The sequence below is a fragment of the Phocoena phocoena genome, chromosome 8 (assembly GCF_963924675.1).
Source record: "Phocoena phocoena chromosome 8, mPhoPho1.1, whole genome shotgun sequence".
Taxonomy (NCBI): domain Eukaryota; kingdom Metazoa; phylum Chordata; class Mammalia; order Artiodactyla; family Phocoenidae; genus Phocoena; species Phocoena phocoena.
Window position 1 is genome coordinate 24,128,332 of NC_089226.1, and position 18,826 is coordinate 24,147,157.

The 18,826-nt window shown below is 35.8% G+C and overlaps 1 protein-coding gene across 1 annotated transcript in view; it reads right to left on the bottom strand.

Moving 5' to 3' along the window:
- DDX10 (DEAD-box helicase 10) overlaps positions 1 to 18,826 on the bottom strand; it is a 281,378-nt gene that overhangs the window by 210,621 nt on the left and 51,931 nt on the right. The window contains exons 12-13 of the mRNA XM_065881843.1: positions 17,989 to 18,077; positions 14,600 to 15,077 (exon numbers count right to left, since the gene is read on the bottom strand). Coding sequence (XP_065737915.1) covers positions 14,600 to 15,077; positions 17,989 to 18,077 — 567 coding nt within the window. The remainder of the gene's footprint in view (positions 1 to 14,599; positions 15,078 to 17,988; positions 18,078 to 18,826) is intronic.

Below are 18,826 nucleotides of genomic sequence, written 5' to 3' on the forward strand. Positions count from 1 at the left end.
CTAAAGGTTCAGTACTTTTATTCTTTCAATAGACTTTTGGGTTTGGGAACTATGAATTATTTCAGTGAAAGTAGGAATAAATAAGTCCCTGAAGTGGCTATGGGTGTTTTTACAGAGACCTCAACAGAATAAGACAGAAGCTGGTGTTCTAAGGGTCTTTCAACCTGAGAAAACCAGAAACATAAATAGAGCCTCATTAAATGATTGTTTCTTGGCACATGCTAAGGCTCTACATTTCACACAATATGTGCAACTCAATACACAAGGACACTACTGGAAAAATGCTTCCCCAGCTGCAATGAAACCACTCTTTCCCTCAACTTCTAATCTGAGGAATTCCTAGAAAACTATATAAAGCCATTCAAAATGATATTAATGAGGATATAATTAAGTATAAATGAATTGTAGATCTGAATTTGAAAAAGCTTATGAATCATTATTCTCCTTTACACTGCTAAATACACTTTTTGCAGGAACATATAAACCCAACACAGATGTGAACACACAGACCTGCCAAAACAATTCTGTCATTTCTGGTTTAAAATAATTAGGCAATTTTGATTATTGTGCTTACTCATGTCTCAAAAGAGACAGCACCAGTACTGCCTAGTAGTTCTTAAATTGCTTCTCCAAGCTTCTTAAGTGTGGGGACACCAGGACTCAAGTGGTGCTGCAAATGGAGGAGCGTCTGTGCCAGCACTGAGAAACAGGAAGCCTGCCTCCACCTGCCTCTGCTAAGGTTAAGTCTAGGCTGAAGAAGTACACAATGGCGGGAAAGAGTCTTGCAAACTCTCCTGGAAATAGTGATTTAAATACACACTCTGCTCAAAAGTATATACCCATCTAGACCTAAAACAACCCACTGATGGACAGCATTAGGATCAAACTAATCTCTACAAGTAAACTCACTATAAAATAAAATTACTGGCTGTTCAACATAAGAAGTTAGTTTTTCTAAATTATTTTCTCAACCATCTTTAGAAAAAGGGAAATAGCCAAAATATCACTTAAATTTTTATTTTCTCTAGAACAACAGAGGAACACAGCAAGAAAACAGGTCCTAGAGATCAAAATAACCCATATGCAAAGAAAAGGATATGGATGAGGCTTAAGAAAGGATATGGTCAGGCTTAAGAAAGATTTCACACAAGGTATTTACTCTCTACCTAACCCAGCTTTTCTAATCCAACACAAGGGTCCTACCTAAGATTAACCCATTCAGGCAACAAATATTTTCTGACCCCCTTGTGTTCCCAGTACATTTTTCTATCAAATGGTACAGTCTCAAATTGGGGTAAGAAATCTGATTAAACAGACAAAAGATTAACCAGATTTGAATTTAAAAGACTCTACTTGTTTATTTATTTATTCATTCTTTTCATTCAACAAACAGCTACTAAAAACCTATTACAACGATAGACAACCCTGACAGATATAAATACACAAAAATTAATTAATATATATTCCCTGCCTCCGTAAAGGTACATCATACGGTGGGAAAAACAAACAATATGACAGTGCGGCGTGCTCAGTGTTATGAGAACATGAGGACAGGTTACTCCGGACGCACACTTTGGAGCACCTGACTTGGTCCCAGCAAACGTAACTACCCACTATTTTAGGCCTTATCAAATAAAAACAACAGTTCTCACATGGAGGAATCTGTGTCTCTGGAATTCATGTTGATCATTTAAACTAGTTTTTCTACATTCTGATTTGGGAGAAACAGACCAAAACAGAACCAGAAGGAAACAGTTCTGACTCTGCTGCTACCAAGCACTGAGAGATAATCATCTATGGGTCTTTCATGTTTCTGCACATTTTAATCAGTTACTCTTCCAGATTATCTTTCAAGGATGTCAACATAGCATACAGTCTCAGAAGACAGAGACAGTATCTCCCCTGGGGGCAATTAACAGACTTCCTCCTGACCAGGTTAATAGAGACAACGTCTCCCTCTGAGTGAAGGCTGGGCAGGTTTGCTAGCAGTCTTCTTCCTAGCTCTGACACAAACCTACTCTGTGGACAGCTCCAACCTGGGGATACCTCCGCATGGCCCCTGTGGAACTTCAGAGGCAGGGGAACCAATGCAAACTTGAAGCTCATGCAGCCTGCTGTCCCATGAGTTGTCTAGCAACATATATCAAAATATGGCAGGCTAACTTATGGCAAGTAGAGTACAATCTCAGACTCTTCATGGTTCTTGAAACCTAGAAATAATTTTTCTCTTTTCAGTAAAAGAATAAGAAAAGCCAAATTACCTGCAATTTCCACCACAGAACAGAGCTAGTTAATGGGAGATGGGGAAAGGAAGAGAGGAAGAGTAACCCAGTATACCACATCTAATCCTGTAACTATAAATCCATTATAAATCTGGTTAGCTAAGCTGGTGTTAGCAGACAGGCTGGAAATTAGATATGTAGGTAGCCTCCAGGACACTGATGCCATATTCTTGGGCAATATGTGAAGGGGGAGAGTTAGAAAGAGACTATTATTTCTAAAAACACCCACTGAACACCACTACTTTGTTCAAGTTATTAAATAAAATTGTCCAATAGCTATTAAAACATGTACTACTAAGTATGCTTGAAATTTAGTCAACCTAAAAACACTTAATGGAAAATAGTAGGGAGAAAATAAGATTCACTAAAAGCCAGCTTTTCAGATTTCTTAAAAAAAAAAAAAAGTTCAGCCTCATAAGATTTGGGTGGGGAGTAGAGATAGAGAACCTAATAGAAATTTACCTACTCTTTGATTTGTAAAGTTCTACTTTATGGAATGTCAGCAGATAGGAAAAACAGGACAGATAGATCAAAAAATGCAAAAAAAAACAGTGCTGAACCAAACCACAGGAGAGAACATTATTCAGCAAGTTCTTACTGTTTCTGGAATATGCAACCATTTCCTACAACAAACATTCTGAAATTAGTATATCTCCAAAATTAGGTATCACAGCAAGGAAGAAAGCATTCCTCTGCTCTGTTGCTTCCTATGACATAAACCAGCAGACATGAAAATGCGTGCAGATGGAAGAATTATTCTAATTGTGATCACACAAAAGAAATAATGGGAAATATGCCGTTTTTATTTAGAAAACAAACTTAGGTAGGAATTATTATTTGGAGGTAGGCTCTATATTGACTGCCACTGAGAAATTAATTGATTCGCTTATTCCACCAATGTGAGGGGTGGGGAGAGAACAGACCAACAGTAAGAAAATTTTATCAAGAGCGATTACCCCTGAAAATATGAGATGCATCCTTTATGTGCTATCAGAAAAGTTGCAATATGTGACTTCTATCACATTTGCCAAATGCTTAGGATTTTCTTCATATATTGCAGGGACATTTACAGTGCCCAGTACAGTAAGGCACTTGTTTCTAGAGCTTAAAATTAATGCACTGTAAGAATCACCACTGTATTGGCTTTATTAGAACTGTAACATAATATCACTCTGTTTTCAATCATTTATTATGCCAAATAAAAACCAGCAGATTCTCTGCCCAACAGTATATCAGGTCTGTCTGTCACCTCTATTCTAACAGCCAGCAAGCAAGCTAAAAGAAGAAAAGAAAGGAAAAAAAACCAAAAACAGCAACAGCGTTCTTGAGGAGAAAATGTCCAGAGATTGATGTTCTGCCTCTTGCTTAATAGAGATAAATTTTTTATTCTATGGCAAAACACTCCCAGCTTGAAAAATAAAATTTTTTTAATTCAGTTTATTAAAACTTCATCGTAGATGTTTCTAATTATGATTTATTTAGGAAGAGCTACACTATTTTTTCTTTTATTTTGATACTAAGGATGAAAGTGCTGTCAATGAATGCCACAGGAGAGGCTCATTGAAAGAAAATGACCCCACACTAGAAACAAGCATTCAGTGTCTACCATGTAAAAGATGCTGCAGAGAATGCAGCTATAAGCAAGAAGTGCTGGGATTTCCCTGGTGGTTCAGTGGTTGAGAATCCGTCTTGCAATGCAGTGGACGCCAGTTGGATCCCTGGTAAGGGAACTAAGATCTCACGTGCCAAGAGGCAACTAAGCCCGCGCACCACAACTATAGAGCCCGAATGCTGCAAATACAGAGCCCACGCGCTCTGCAGCCCATGCACCACAACTAGAGAGAAGCCAGTGCACAGCAACGAAGAGCCCACGTGCCACAAATACGACCTGACACAGCCAAAAAATAAATAAATTTTATTACCTGCTCTCAAGGAGATACATCTTACTACACATTTCTCTGTATAGTCAATGTGCCTACCAAAAGCCCATTTACCAATCATTTCTCCCTCTTAATCTTTCCTTGTTTAAAGTACACAACTTAAACAAGGAACTAATACCAAAAAGGGCCAAGGAACACTCATATCCCAACTGTGGTGGTATCCCTTACAGGGCCAAATTCCATTCATCAAAAATAACCCAAAAGGCATGGAAAGGTTAAACTACACAGTTTTCTAAATGACAAACAGTATGTTCCATTCATTAAACATCATTCATTATACAGACACAAACATCCCACAACACTGTATACTATTATGGCCACACAAACAGAAGAAATGGGGAGAAACAAAAAAAAAGAATACAGAAAGAGGCTTTTGATCAAATAGTAAAAGAGAAAATAATCATCTAACCCAGAGAGAGAAAGAGAAGGCAGCAAAAAAGGTAGAGAAAGAAAAGAGCCAAGAAAACATTCATTTTACTTTTTTAGTAATTTTTCTTTAATCTATTTTATAACATTACTGTTGTGTGATGAATTGGAAATTAAAAAGCTAGCCCTTCAGCAAACATAGCTTGAGAAGCACTGCCCTAAAGACTTTAAAATTTTAAACCATAATGAAATCACTATGCTAATCTTATACTTATTTTGTAAGTATGTAATTTATGCTTAGACTTTACTTTTACTGAAAAATAGGCCTTTCTTAATATACAGGCATCCCTGTTCCCACTGAACTTCACTGAAGTGCCATTGCTCTGACCAATTTACTTGCTAGCGCCTGCTCCCAAGAGGGTCTGAATTCTCTTTCCATTCCCCTACCAGGCCTAGCTTTCAAGTGCAAATAACCAACTGGCTATTCACAACACATGCTCAGGGCACCAGCAAAACTGGAGTATTTTAAGAAAAAATGTTTCTGAAATAACATATTTCAACAAAAGCAATGAAGTAGTCATCATGGAAAAAATAATAACTTGAGAACTCTGTTTTAAAATGTAGTACTCTTTTTGTTTCAAATTACATATGGGCAGAGGAAGCACCATAATCTTAAATGCTTAAAACATCTAAAGGTCTTAATCTAGCAATAGCAGAAGAGTGCCTTACACACTCTCAGGGAGGTGCCTCTCACCATCCTACTATTTGAAATGCTACACCCCACCCCCTTACCATGCTTCATTTTTCCCACAGCACATGTTTATAGTTTTTGTCCATCTCCCTTCACTAGAACATAACACTCCATGAGGAGAGGGAATGGTGATGTTTCAATGCCTGGCACATGGCAGGTATGCAGTAAATATTTGCTGAAGGAGTGAATTTTTTTTTTTTATCTCATTAATGCTTCATTTAACAAGCCTTCATTTCACCTAAAATAGAAACTTTCATGATAGAAACAAAGCTTCACATCAAAGCAAATGTGATTTAACTCTGCCTGTCACCACCAGATGGCACTAGCTTCAACTGCTGCCTTGGACTCAAGACACAGCATGGATTTTTGAAGCTGTGTTTCAAAAACATACACTGAAAAGAACAAAGTCAAAAGTGAAATACATTTGGAAAAATTTAAGAGTTGGAAAGAAACTTGAACAGTTAAATCCAGTGTCACCACAAAGACAGTCCTCCCATTAAAAAGCTTTAGGTAAATATACATATACTGATGGCTTAGACTCAAGAACAAAGGATCTCACAAAGAGCATACTGGAACTAATCTGTTCATAAGCAGAAAACCTGGCATATTAATCTAAATTCTCTATAGTTATATTTGTTATATATATATATATATATATATATATACACACACACACATACACACACACACACACACACACACGTACACAAGCACCTGTTGATGACTTTGAAAAGCTCCTTATTTCTGATTATCCTAACAGTCAAGTTCAAGGGCAACTTATATGACCCTCTTCAAGAATAGCCTGTCCTATTTCAAATTTCTGTCATTACCTCCACTTTAGCTTAAAATGAAGATAAGCATGCCCTGATAAATGTAGTTCCTGAAATTTAGGCTATAAAAGTAGGTCATGAGAAAATCCAGTACTAGTCAGCAGTTCCTTTAAACATTCAATATGTATAAAACTAGGAAATGAAGAGAAACAAGTTGAAATATTTTTGATACAATAATGATGCAGCATGTGAAAGAATAAACATCAAGCCAAAAACTTTCAGCTTTCCACTGACAATTTACATCCTTAGGAAATCATTTGCATACAAAACTCAAATAGGGGAGAAAAATATATATATATAGCAACTCAGTATGTACATTTAAGCTTCAAGTCACACAGTAACTATTCCTTTTGAATTAGAATGAAGCCTACAAGAATTAAGCACAGGATGCAAAAATAAAATAAAAGCACCTGTAAGAAGACAAAAGAACATATATACCAACTCTATTTGAGCTACTCAACATTTAAGATTGTGTTCCACTTCATGGTACCAAAAAATTGAGAATAAAGTTTCTTGACTCCTAGGTTTTATTTTAAAGAGTTTTCCCTTTTGTTTAATTCAACAGCAATATATAAGACCCTTGCATACAAAGGTTATGACAATCTCAGGAATCACCAAGAGAAATGGAAATTAAGACATTCAAATAGGTATATTATGAAGAGCCAAAAAGAAAAGTACTAGCAAAATAGACAATTGGAATCCGGAGGTCAGTTGAATAAGTAAGTAAAGAAAGACTTCAAGGAAGAGGCAAGCTCAGCCCTGAATCTTGAAAGGTAAGATGTGAAAGGCTGGAGTGGTGAGAATATCCTGGGAAGGAATCCCTTCCGTGTAAGTGGAAACTCACACTGGGAAGAATGCACTGGACTGGTAGTTTAACAGGGAAGGGGCTAGCTTACAAAGCCCAACTGAAAAGGATGAAATGAAGGGAGGCATGGAAGGTCAACCACATGAAAAAAATAGATCTGAGAGAGGTTCACAGGAAGATGACTCAGAAGAACAACATTTGGGACCAATTACGAGGCTTATCCCACAAGCCAAGTCTGAAGTGAAAACGGTGTGGGACAGAACAGTGGTAGTGCTAGTGGGAAGTAAAGAGGAACACTAAAAGTAAAGAGCACTAAAGTAAAGAAGAACTGTTAAAATGTAGAAATGACAGGAATCGAAAGAAGCATAGTCAAAAGAATCGATGAGCCTGGGCACAACAAATTCCAGTTCTGCCACTTCACCAACTGTGGGACATTAGGCAAGCAACAGAACTTTTCAAAGCCTGTTAATACTGTGCAAGGTTGTGGAGAGTTTAAGCAATGAGATGCAATACTCAAAGGCATGGCAGATTATAGAAAACCAAAAGATGTTCATCATTTCCTGATCTTCTTCTACAAAAACATAGTTGTCTGCAAGAAATTTCTGGAAATAAGTTAACATGGTTCATTCCCATTTTTAAATTAAATAATTATGGGGCTAAAAAAACAGTTAAATCAGCACTCTCCTAAAGCAGCTCATCAGCATGCCCAATCACTCCCCAAACAAGAGCATTACTTTCTCTAATGCCATTTTTTTTAATTTTTATTGAAGTATAGCTGATTTACAATGTTATATTAGTTTCTGCTGTACAGCACAGTGAATCAGCTATATATATACATATACCCACTCTTTTTAGATTCTTTTCCCATATAGGTCATTACAGAGTTTTGAGTAGAGTTCCCTGTGCTATACAGTAGGTCCTTATTAGTTATCTATTTTATATACAGTAGTGTGTATATGTCAATCCCTATCTCCCAGTTTATCCCTCCTTCCCTTCCCCTGCTGGGAACCATAAGATTACTACATCTGTGACTCTATTTCTGTTTTGTAAATAAGTTCATTTGTACCATTTTTTTTATATTCCACATAATATAAGCAATACTGTATGATATTTGTCTTTCTCTGTCTGACTTACTTCACTCAGTATGACAATCTCTAGGTCCATCCATGTTGCTGCAAATGGCATTATTTCATTCTTTTTTATGGCTAAGTAATATTCCATTGTATATATGTACCACATCTTCTTTATCCATTCCTTTGTCAATGGTCTAATGTCCATTTTTAAATCAACAGTCTTAAACATATAAACAATATCTATAACCTAGTATCTTCTATATAATATCTTCTAGAGGTATACTGCATAGTATTAATATCCACAAGAATACTACCAGTTAATTGGACAGAGAACTCCACCCAGAAAAATATTCATATAATAATGAATTTCATTTAATGACTCCACATTAAATATCTAATACTAACATCATTTTTAGTTTCATTTATAACCAATTGATTTACTTCCACAGGGTACTGTGCTTGCCTAGTTATGGTCTGATTATACCAAATTATAAGTTCTCCTTAAATACCTGGCTATGACATCACCTGACCTGTGGTGTCAGTGTAGGCCTTAGCACTCTCCAGATCAATGCAGGACACTGAAAATGTGAAAACTGCTCTATCAACTATGCTAAAATCAAAAAGTAGTCTTGTTTCCTGATACTACATCTGGAATAAATAAAATACATCACTTTTTCTCTCTACAATGCGACCTGATTCAGAAAAAGCCTTTATTTTTCAGCACTACCTCAGACACTGCCTAGCCATTGCACTGGCAAAGTTCTATCAACCCTTTACCTGTATGTTCCTATTATACTTCATCAAGTAGAAATAATAGCTAATTTTAACCATGTTCCTTCTACATACACAAACTGTGCTGGTTGCTTTCTATCTCTAAGCATCACAATAACTCTGCCAGGTAGTAACTTTAGAGAGATGGACACTAAGCCTCAGAAAGGCTAACTACTGAAACTAAACATCATACCAGAAATAGCTCCCACACTAAACACACACTTTCTTGTGGCCATGGTTTTGCTCATTCTGTACTCTCTGCTTAGAATGCTCATTCCCCTTCCTATTAACTCATATTCATTCTTTAAGGCTCAACTTCTCTCAGGATGTCTACTCTACTGTGGTGCCAATGTTAACACTTTAAAACATTTGGCTTCAAGAATCAATAAATGAACAGAAATCTAAGATTATGTACTGAAATTTTGGTTTAATAGTCTGCTATGTTAACTAAAGTATAAGGCTCTGAAACTTACTAAGAACCTAGCACAGCCCCTGGCACCTTGTAGGCACTCAGTAATCACTGCTGTGAGGAGAAAAAAATGAAAGCAAGAAGGGAATGAAAGGGAAAAGGAGAGGAGACAAGAGGCAGAAAAATCCCAGCTCCCAAATATCGGATTCTTGATGAAGAACTTCTAATATATTTATAAGAGAATACTCATAAGCAACAATTTAATAATAAAATTAGCTAACCTATGTTTTACCACCAACAGTGAGTTCCTAAAATACTTACTAAGAATTTTGTGCCAAAATATAAAATTAAAATGTAAACAGAATATAGATTCAGCTCTAAGGACAAAGAATAATTTATGAGTATCATTCAAATCTTAACCAAGACTGATGTATGTTTACTGTTGAGAAAGCTTTAAAAGGACACTTGCTGAGCTAAAATGGAATCCACCTATCAGTCTCATTTCTAAACAACTGTAAAATATGAGAGAGAAAAGTATTTGCTTAGAGATTTCATTCTCATATTTAAGAACATTTTTTGTTTGTTTGTTTTTATTTTTTTGCAGTACGCGGGCCTCTCACTGTTGTGGCCTCTCCTGTTGCAGAGCACAGGCTCCGGACACACAGGCTCAGCGGCCATGGCCCACGGGCCCAGCCGCTCCGCGGCACATGGGATCCTCCCGGACCGGGGCAGGAACCCATGTCCCCTGCATCTGCAGGCAGACTCTCAACCACTGCGCCACCAGGGAAGCCCAAGAACTTGTTTTAAAATCATTCTCAATTTCAACATTTTAATTATATATTCACGCTCTTCTCTAACACTGTCTCTCTGGAAGCTAACTTTCTAGACACCCAACAGCCAAGAAAGCAAGGCAAAATAAAAGTCCAAAAAAAAATAAAATAAATAAAATAAAATAAAAGTCCCTTCCCTATGTGGGAGGTCAACCAAACTTCTCTTACTACTGTAGTGCCTAATCAGCCCAAGTGTGCTCTCTCCCGCCCATTTCTTTCATGGCTCCATCACTCATGACTCCCTCTCCAACGCTAAGGAGATCTGTTTCTCTGTCAATGCCTTGAACCTGTCAAATGGAAAAGAACTGTGACAGGGCAGTCTTCCAGAAGATATCACTTGCTCCTGGCACTCAGTACCTCTCTTCTCCATTTATACTGAAGTCTAAAGAGGTAAACTTATCAATTCTGTATTCAAAGTGTCTGCACACAATGGGTTGCCCAAAATTATCTACAGTGCTGTCAATTACACTGGCACTACCCATTTACAGAAAGTAAACCACACACAAATGACGGTAGGCCACAGAATAAACGAGAAAGAGAATGTGATCTGACATCAGGGATAGATTGTAGTACTAACTCCACCACTGTAACCTTGGAAAAGTCACTTAAAAGTCTCTGAAATTTTAAATAATAGCATCTGCCTTTCCTGTCATGAGGATAAAATGAATACTTGCAAGGAAAGCACTGGTATATGGTAAAATACCAAAAAATATATTATTTTATTAATGATAATGATATGATAAACAAATTCCATGTAATCTGTAATCCAATGTGTTCCCACTGACTCCAAGTCTCAATTGAGTTCTACAACTGCTCCAAGGGAGCAAGAAATGAGGAAAAAGATAACAAGACAACGAGAACAGCCTGTGATAGAGGTAATGAAACCAGTTCCCTTGCATGCCTGGTATGCTGTCCCTAAAGAAAATTCTAAAACAGGAGCAACAAAACTATTTGAACAAAGGCAGCAGTGTCTGAAAAAGTTTTGGGTTGGCCAAAAAAGTTCGTTGCGGAAAAACCCAAACGAAATTTTCGGCGAACCCAATACTTAATCTTAAGAAGAACAGATTCATTTGTATATGTAAATGATAGTATTATTTCCCATTTTGTGTAAGGTTTGTTTGGTTTTCTTTACTTTATCAGGTCTTTCCTTAAAAACAGGTAATAAAAGAAAAAAGCAGCTTCCGGTGAGTGATGGCTGCAATGCAATACGAAAATATAAAGTGCCAAAACAAAGGCTAAATAGGAAAGTCAAGTTGAGATTGTGGATACAAAACCACACTCAAAACCAAATGCCTTGAAAACATGATAAAGAACAACAACAAAAAAAAATGATAATCTGAGTACAAATAAGTATTGATTTTGAAAATTCAAAGCCAAATAACAGGTAAAGTTGACAAGCCTTTCTATTTCTATTTCAGCTAAAGGGCCAATAATTTTAACTCTACTTTTTGTGTATAGTACTAGGAAATGTGCAGGAAGATACAGAAAAACATTTCTTTATTGGCTTCTTAAAAATCCTGTAACTGCCCCAAAAGTTCCCTCACATTTGACACAAACACTATAATATTTCCCATTTGTTATGGCTAAAAAAAAAAAAAGCAGTTATTTTCAAGATAGAACTTTTTATACTATGCTATGCAAACATATTCTTAGTTAACAGAATAACAGTGATATGTTAACAATGATAACAGTAGTTATCATTGCTATTAGATATTTTTATTTACTATCTAAACTACAAAGCTTGGCCTGCACAGCTATATCATTCAAGTCAAATAAATAAGTCATTTCTGCTCACGTTTATAGAAAATTCAACAATACCTTTTGAATTATTGTAAGTCAATCAGGCATATCATACTCAGTTTCAAAATATAGATTTCAAAGAATATACTCTACATATATGAATTCTACATAATTCACAGCAAATAAAACTATCAAAGTGAAAGAAGATATGAGTGATTCACTTATTCATTCATGAAACATTTGTGAAATCTGCACCAGGTCCTAGACACTGTAACAAGCCGTGAACACACACTGGTCAGTAAGACAATAATTTCAGGAAATTCAAAATCCAGTAAGGAAGGCAGGCAAAAAATGTGGTGGGAGGTATAAAATAATTAAAAGCCAGGAATAGTAATTAAAGTTTAAGGACATCTTGCTAATCAACAGGAAAGAGACCAATATCGTAAGAGAAAAAAAGAGAGAGGAAAACAAGCAATACACACACAAAAATTACACAATGGATAAATAAATGAATAATGTTCAATAACAGAATCAAGGAAAAATAAATTGAAATAGTAAGTTTGAATTTCTCACTAACTGTTTGTTTCAAAACAGTAAAAACATGTGGATATTCGGTGTTGGTGTTAGTAAATGGGCACGGACATAAAGCCAGTGGGACAATGATCAGTATCACCTCTCTGCATGACAGTTTGGCAAAATGTATCTAAAGCTTTTAAAACGTGTCATGTCCTCAAAGTCATTACAGGAAAACTACAAACCAATATCCCTTATGAACACAGAAGCAAAGACCCTTAACAAAATATTAGCAAATAGAGTCCTGTAATAGATACAGGAAAGCACATCATGAATGAGTGAGGTTTATCATAGGAATTTAAGGTTGGTTCAACATTAGAAAAATCAATGTGCTGACAGAATAAATAACAACAACTCTATGTTCACCCTAATAGGTGCAGAAAAAGCATCTGACAAAATTCACCATCCATTTCTGATAAAAACACTAAACCAGCCAGAAATAGAATGAACTTCCTCAACTTGTTAAAAGCATTTACAAAAAACCTACAGCTAACATCGGATATAATGGTAAAGGACTGAATGTTTCCCCTCCCTAAGACAGGAACAAGACAATGATGTCCATTCTCACTACTGCTGTTCAACATACAGTGTAATCAAGTAAGAAAATGAAATAAAAGACACACAGATTGGAAAGGAAGAAATGAAACTATCTTTATTCACAAATACCATGACCAGCTACAGAGAAGATCCAAAGAAAACTCCAAAGAATCTCAAAAAACAGCCACAAGAACTTAACAGGACAGTTTAGAATGACTGGTATGCAAAAACTGTACTTCTATATTCTAGCAACAAAAAATGAGAAACTGAATTTTTTGAAGTATTTATAATAGCATTGAAAACTATAAAATAGTAAGTGATGGATCTAACAAAATATGTGGTAAGACGTACATGCTTAAAATTATTAAAAAATGCTAAAAGATATTAAAGAAGACCTAGGTAAATGGAAAGATATGTCATATATTGAATCAGAAGAGTCAATATTGTTAATTCTCCCCAAATAGATTTACAGATTCAATGCAATCTCAATGAAAATATGAAAAGACTTTCTATAAATATTAACTAGCTGATTCAAAAACTTACATGGAAATGCAATGGTCTAAAAATGCTCAAAATTTTTTAAAATATCAAGTTGGAAGACTAACACTATCTGACTTGAGATTTACCATAGAGATACACTAATTGACACCGGTGTTATTTATGAAAGGGTAACTGTATAAAACCAAGAGGCCCGTGAGCCACAACTACTGAGCCTGCGCTCTAGAGCCCATGTGCCACATCTACTGAAGCCCATGTGCTCTAGAGCCCGTGCTCCACAGCAAGAGAAGCCACTGCAATGAGAAGTCCACGCTCTCTTCAACTAGAGAAAGCCGCACACAGCAATGAAGATCCAACACAGCCAAAAATAATAATTAATTAATTAATTTTAAAAAACACCTATCCAAGTTTCATAGTTCAAAATTTAATATTTCCTATTGTGACTCTTGTCACAATATTGTATAAAGAATCGTATAAGGAATGAGTTCAGGTTCATTTTTCATTCAATTCTCTCCAAAGAAATGATCAAGAATAAGGCATACAAAATTAAAACGAAAATAAGGGAAGGGTAGAGAAACATATTTACTGTGCACCTACAAGTACCCCAGGAAACAGGTGCTTTACCTTGATTATCTCTTTTATTCCTCCTAGCAGGTGCCTAGTGAGAAACAAAGGACCTATGTGAAACTTAATAAACCTTCATAAGCGGCCTTTAAATAGAAGTGCTGGCTTTCTTTTTAAGATTCTGGATTGGTGCCCAAAACCAAATGTCTCATTAAAAGTTTAGAGAGATTGAATTGTTGTAAGGAATATTTATAATTATTTAAATCAGAAAGTAGTATACTAAGAATCACAGTGAAGGATCCTCACATCATAAACCACGAAACCCCATCACCTTATTACTTAATGCTATAATCATGAAACTGGCTACTTTTTAAAACATGCACCAGAAAACCAATAAATGAAAAGATTAAAGCTGTCAACCTCTTAGAATTCCCAAAGTTATGAAAAATGAGAATTCTTTAGCACCTATTCCATCGTTAAAGATGGAGAAGGAGGGAGAGTTCACAGCAAAGAAAGTCATTCTACAAATTTCTCCTGGTTATTTTCCCACAGTTCCCCAAAGGCAACAGGCAGCATGTGGTAAGAAGTGGTAGGAAATAATAGAAGATCCTCCACTAGGGGTAAACTTACCTGTAATGTTTTATTCTCTTTAAGATCCAACCCAAACACATTGCGCCTCTTCACCTTAAAGAAGTCAGCATTGAGGCCATCGTCGTCCTCCTCATCATCATCTCTGTCCAAGAACTGCACAGGAACTTCTTTGTTCTTCTGTGGCTCTTTGTTGCTAGAGACAGACTGAGGTTGAGACCCTTTTGTTTTTCCCAGTTTCTCTTCCATTTCTTGTTCACATTCTTTCTCTTCTTCCTCTCCATCACTAATACCACTAGCCAGTCTGTACTCTGTCCCTTCTGGTATTTTCCCACCTTTCTGGAGAACAGACATTTTCTCATTGAAGTAGGCTCTAAATTCTTCCACTTCATCATTGGTGAGGGAGAGAGTCATTGGCTCAATTACTTTATTATCTTGACTCACTACCAGTTCTTTGTTGGGTTGTTTTTGCATTCTCTGAAGAAATCTTACCCGTGGTGCCACAGCAAGACCAAGAGACCTTAAATATGAGCAAATGAAAACAGTTATCTCAGCACACTGATGGTGTGTTTATGAGTTTATTATGAAATGGTTTCTCAGGAGTTGAGATTTTTGGAAATTTTTTTTTTAAGAAAATGTTCCTCTGAGATACAACTCAATCTTGACACGTTAGGTGATCTAAAAGATAATGAATACCTGTCAGAAAATACTGGAGATACCCCATTTTCCATTAAGATGGTAACACAGTTAACAAAATAATGAGCATGAGACCAGAAGCAAGGGAACAGTTCAACTACTAAATCTGCCTATTTCCAGTATAACTCTCTCAGCCTCAGTTTTCTCAAATGTGAGATAACAATACCTACCAGGCCTATCTCACAGCTGTTATAAATATCTGATGTACTAACTATATGAAAATACTTTGTAAAATATAAATACTAAAGCTGGAAAAGGCATGACCATGAAAGAACAAAACACAGTTCTATGCAATGAATAAACTCAAGTATTATCATCCTCCCTTCTAACACACATAATATGGCACAATCACTTCTATAAAAATGGATTTTTAAATTTGAGACCAAAAAAGAAAAAAAAATCTTATTTTCTCCTTCTAAGATCAAGATTTACTTTATGGTCAGGTCTTTCCTAGCTTCTAAGTTCCCACAGATGGATTGAAAAGAAACTCTTAAAGCAAGGCCTGCTATAATAAAAAGCTAACATTAGAAAATGGACCAACTGCCTTTTTCCTATAAGACACAATTCACAGAAACTGAGAGGTGTGGTTGTAAAACCTGGATTCATAAATAGAACTGTTGAGGGTAAAATCCTGGCTCTGTCACCTATAAGCTATATGATCAAAGGACATTATTAAACCTCTCTATACCTCAGTCCTCTCATTTGCAAAATGGCATGACAAGAGTGCCTACATTATAGGGTCATTATAAAAATAAAATGAGTTCACAGAGGCAATGCATCTATTATAGTGCCTAACACACAGGCAGCCACTACTGAGCACTTGTCATTATTACTGTTATAGGGGATACAGTTAGGATCACAAACTCAATACGCATCAGAGCATTTCTCTCAATGTACTACAGTTACATTTACATGTCTTTCTCTGCTACTAAACTTGGACCTCCTTTAAGGTAGAAGTACATAACCATACATCTATAATTTTTTTTTTTTTTTTGCAGTACACGAGCCTCTCACTGTTGTGGCCTCTCCCGTTGCGGAGCACAGGCTCCAGACGCGCAGGCTCAGCGGCCATGGCTCACGGGCCTAGCCGCTCCGCTGCATGTGGGATCTTCCCAGACTGGGGCACGAACCCGTGTCCCCTGCATCGGCAGGCGGACTCTCAACCACTGTGCCACCAGGGAAGCCCCACATCTATAATTTTAATGCCTAGCTCAATGAACTAGATATATTAGGTATTTAAAACATATTTCTTTAATATTCAAAAAAGTATTTTACTAATATAAATAAATAAAACATATTTCTTCTGTAAAATAGTTTTTTAAACCTTTATTTTATCCTACATACATAGCACTGTTTTAGGTATTAAAGGCTTCTAAAGGAAATTATAGATCAAGGAAATTATACATCTAAAATCCACAAAAATTAAACTAAAACACCAAGTTAAACTGTATCAGTAATTTAGGCTCAGAATTTAACTTTCTGCTTCCCTAAGCATCACCAACAAAAAGCAAAGGTCTTCAACTGTAAACAGATGAGATTTACTGGCATCTGTGGCAACAAAATGTCCTCTAAATATGGCCCTGCAGCATTAAAAGACCTGTGCCTCTCCTGTTTGCTAATATCTCAGCTATGTCAATGAGCAAACCAGGAAACCAGGATAGAATTTCTTGAAGCACAAAAATCAGCTAATAACCTAAACCATGAATCATATTCAGAAATTTTAAAATTCGTAAAGAGATAAGCAAACAAAAACATGTTATCCATGGCATGTGATTTTCCATCCATTACCTAAACAAAAAGTCAGTGACCTTACTTTGTTATCTAGCAAATTAAATGGCTCTAAAATGTTACAACTGACAAATTACCTGTTATAATGAACTTGCAATGTAACATGAAGAATAGAAAACAGCAGCTCACTCGGATACAAGTTTTTATTAGACTCAAAGGTAAAGGTACTCGAATTCCTGGAAAGCAGGCCAAATACACAGACCTTGCTTTGAAAGTACATATTTCATCACAGACTAGGAGATTTCAATCTGACATTCAAAGTATGAGTAACCTTAAGGGTGCTTCTATAGGATTTTGTCAATGCTTTTCCCACAGGTGGGACCCCATTGAAAAACATATGCTCCTCCTTTATACCTGAAAAGATTAGGAAAAAAAATCCTTCAACTACTAAGCCAAAACAAGACCAAGAGTTCTGTTTTCATATAATAGTAACCACAATTACTAAAGAGAGACATTTTGCCATGGTACCTGTGAGCACATGTAAGAAACATCAAGACACAAAGAATATCCAGGCAATAAGCAGCATGGGAAACCAATCTAAAAGAAGGGAAGAACTGACAAAGAGACTCGCATCCAAAGCATAAAAAGAACTACAGTAAACCAAGCCAGCTTTTTAGAAAACAAGAGGGCTACAGACATTTAAAGATTTCAAAGAATGCTTGTCAATTGCTCTCCATCTCCTTTAAGCCCAAACTACAGGAAACTGCCAGTGTAACTTTCAGGAATTCATACTTACAAGTAAGAAACTTCTTTCTGACTGAAATTCCTGACAACTGAAAGCTCAACAAGTTTTCTACAGTTTATATAATCTTTTTCTCTGCAAATCTTCAACAGATTCTTTTAAGGTAAGGCACAGTGGTTTAAACTAAGACTCTCAAAACCAGGTTTCAAACAAATTCCCTCTAACTTTAAGGATTCACAAACAAAACTATAATATGAATACTTACAGGGCATATTCAGGTATAGGTAACTTGCTCACATCAAATATTTCTTTATCCTTCATCAGATACACTGAACGTATATAGGAGACAAAACACTGTAAACATAAAAGGCTGAAGTGTAAGATATATACTACTCAGAAATGGAAAATGAATTTTAACTGAGATAAAAAAATTAATCAAAGGGATAAATTCAACAGTAGTGAAAAACCTCAAAAATAGCTGAGTATATGTCATCCCACAAAAACAAAAAAACCTACCTTTTTCGAATTGTAATATTAGAAAAGACTTTAAATTTGGTTTCATCAAGCCAACTCAACATAAAACATAACCTTCTCAAAAAGCTATTCTAGAAGTTAATATCATTCAGGTGCATTAATACGGAAAAACACAGGCTTTGGAATAATACAGTTGAAATCTGAGCTCCACATCTTACTAGCTGAGCAAGTTTCTCATTTCTCTGTCAGTTTCCTCATCTATCAAACATAATATAACAGTACCTTATACTTAGAGTGTTATGAGAATTAAATGAGAAAAATGCATGTAGAATACTCGGCATTTCTTCTGGAATACATTAAGTACCAATGAATACCAGTTATAAGTAATAATTATTACTTGAAAACATCCTTTGACTACTACAACAAAATTTTACTGTACTTAAATTAAGCTTAATAAAATCATAACAGGAAAAGTTTACTCCTAAAGCTTTTTCTTTTTTATTATAATTTCAAGTAATTAGTTGTCATTATAATTTCAAGTAATCTGTCATTAACTTGTAATATTTTTCTTCTGTTTGTGTTAAAAAAAAAGAAAGAAAGTAAACTATCTTTATACCAAGAGCTATTAC